The sequence below is a fragment of the Crocuta crocuta genome, unplaced genomic scaffold (genome assembly GCF_008692635.1).
Source record: "Crocuta crocuta isolate KB4526 unplaced genomic scaffold, BGI_CrCroc_1.0 scaffold221, whole genome shotgun sequence".
Lineage (NCBI taxonomy): Eukaryota > Metazoa > Chordata > Mammalia > Carnivora > Hyaenidae > Crocuta > Crocuta crocuta.
The window spans coordinates 1,317,243-1,318,344 of record NW_027528610.1 but is presented as its reverse complement, the minus strand read 5'-3'; the positions used below and the strand labels follow the sequence as shown (position 1 = coordinate 1,318,344).

Below are 1,102 nucleotides of genomic sequence, written 5' to 3'. Positions count from 1 at the left end.
CGTTCAGGTCCCCCCACCCCGAAGAAAACTGTGGCATCCACGCTGGGGGTCTGGGAGCACATTCCAGGGCTGATGACGGATGCGCCCCAATGCCTCTCCCTGAATGCCGCCATTCTCCGGGCCCCCCGGGGCTTTGGGGGGGAAGGAGGTTTGCACTGCCGGCCGCTGCCTGACACACAGGACCCGTTTTGCTCGTCTGGGAACAGCGTCTCACGGCGGGAACCACAGGAAACAGGCCGTGCCTCCCCGCTCAACAATTTTCCTTTCTGAGGCCAGAGAAGAGGAAAGCAGTGTGGAAACCACTCGGCCATTTACCAACCTGTGCATGAAACCCTGTTTCTTTTTCTTCTTTTCCTAATGGGCTCACGCAGGATCAGGCCGGGTCTGGGGTCTGGTGCAGATGCGGGTGGTGGCTTCCAGGCAGCAGGAGGCCACGCATCTTTCTCAGGGGCTGAAGTCACGTGCTAACGATCTAATTGTCTAAGTGCACAAAACCCAAATGGATCTGACCCTGGGGGGCCGGCCCGGCCTTAGGTCCCAGCAGGGCAGCCACCCCAAGCCTGCTGCACAGGCTGGGAGACGACCCCGGATATGTGTGCGACCAACAGACAGTGGCTGCACTGTCCACTCCGGTGAAGCCCAAGCCCTGGGTTCCTAGGGTTGTAGGGGCCTGACCTTCCTACCCGGTGAGAACCCCGCAGGTGCGATTCCAGGGCCAAGAAAACTAGCCTGTTGGAATTCTAGTGGTGCATTTGACAGAAGGAACATTCGGGAGTCTCAAAGCCCCCGGCCCATGCGATGCACGGCCCCCTTCCACCCCCTTCCACCGGTGAGACTCAGCCCCTCTCCATCTGCCCCCCGGGCAGCGCCCTGGGCAGCGCACAGGCGAGGCGAGGGGCCTGTAGAGCCTGTGAGGCAAAGCCGAGGGGGGGGGGTCTCCCCAGATCCGACGGACCGCACAGGGGAGGCGGAACGCAAAGGCTTCTCGGACTCACCCGGCATGGTTCCGCGCTCCGCGCCTCGCGCACAGGGGGGCTGACCGCCCGGGCTCTCGGGGGGGCGCGGCGGCCGGCGGGCGGGGGCCCCGGCCTGGGCCGGGGGG

At 64.5% G+C, this 1,102-nt stretch overlaps 1 protein-coding gene across 3 annotated transcripts in view; it reads right to left on the bottom strand.

Annotated features, from left to right (window-relative positions):
- The window catches only part of GYG2 (glycogenin 2), a 34,682-nt gene extending 33,629 nt beyond the window's left edge, over positions 1-1,053 (bottom strand). For all 3 annotated transcript variants that reach the window (XM_077754717.1, XM_077754718.1, XM_077754719.1), the window contains exon 1: positions 996-1,053. In XM_077754717.1, the coding sequence (XP_077610843.1) occupies positions 996-1,002 (7 nt within the window). In that variant the 5' untranslated portion in view covers positions 1,003-1,053. The remainder of the gene's footprint in view (positions 1-995) is intronic.
- Between the last annotated feature and the right edge of the window lie 49 nt (positions 1,054-1,102).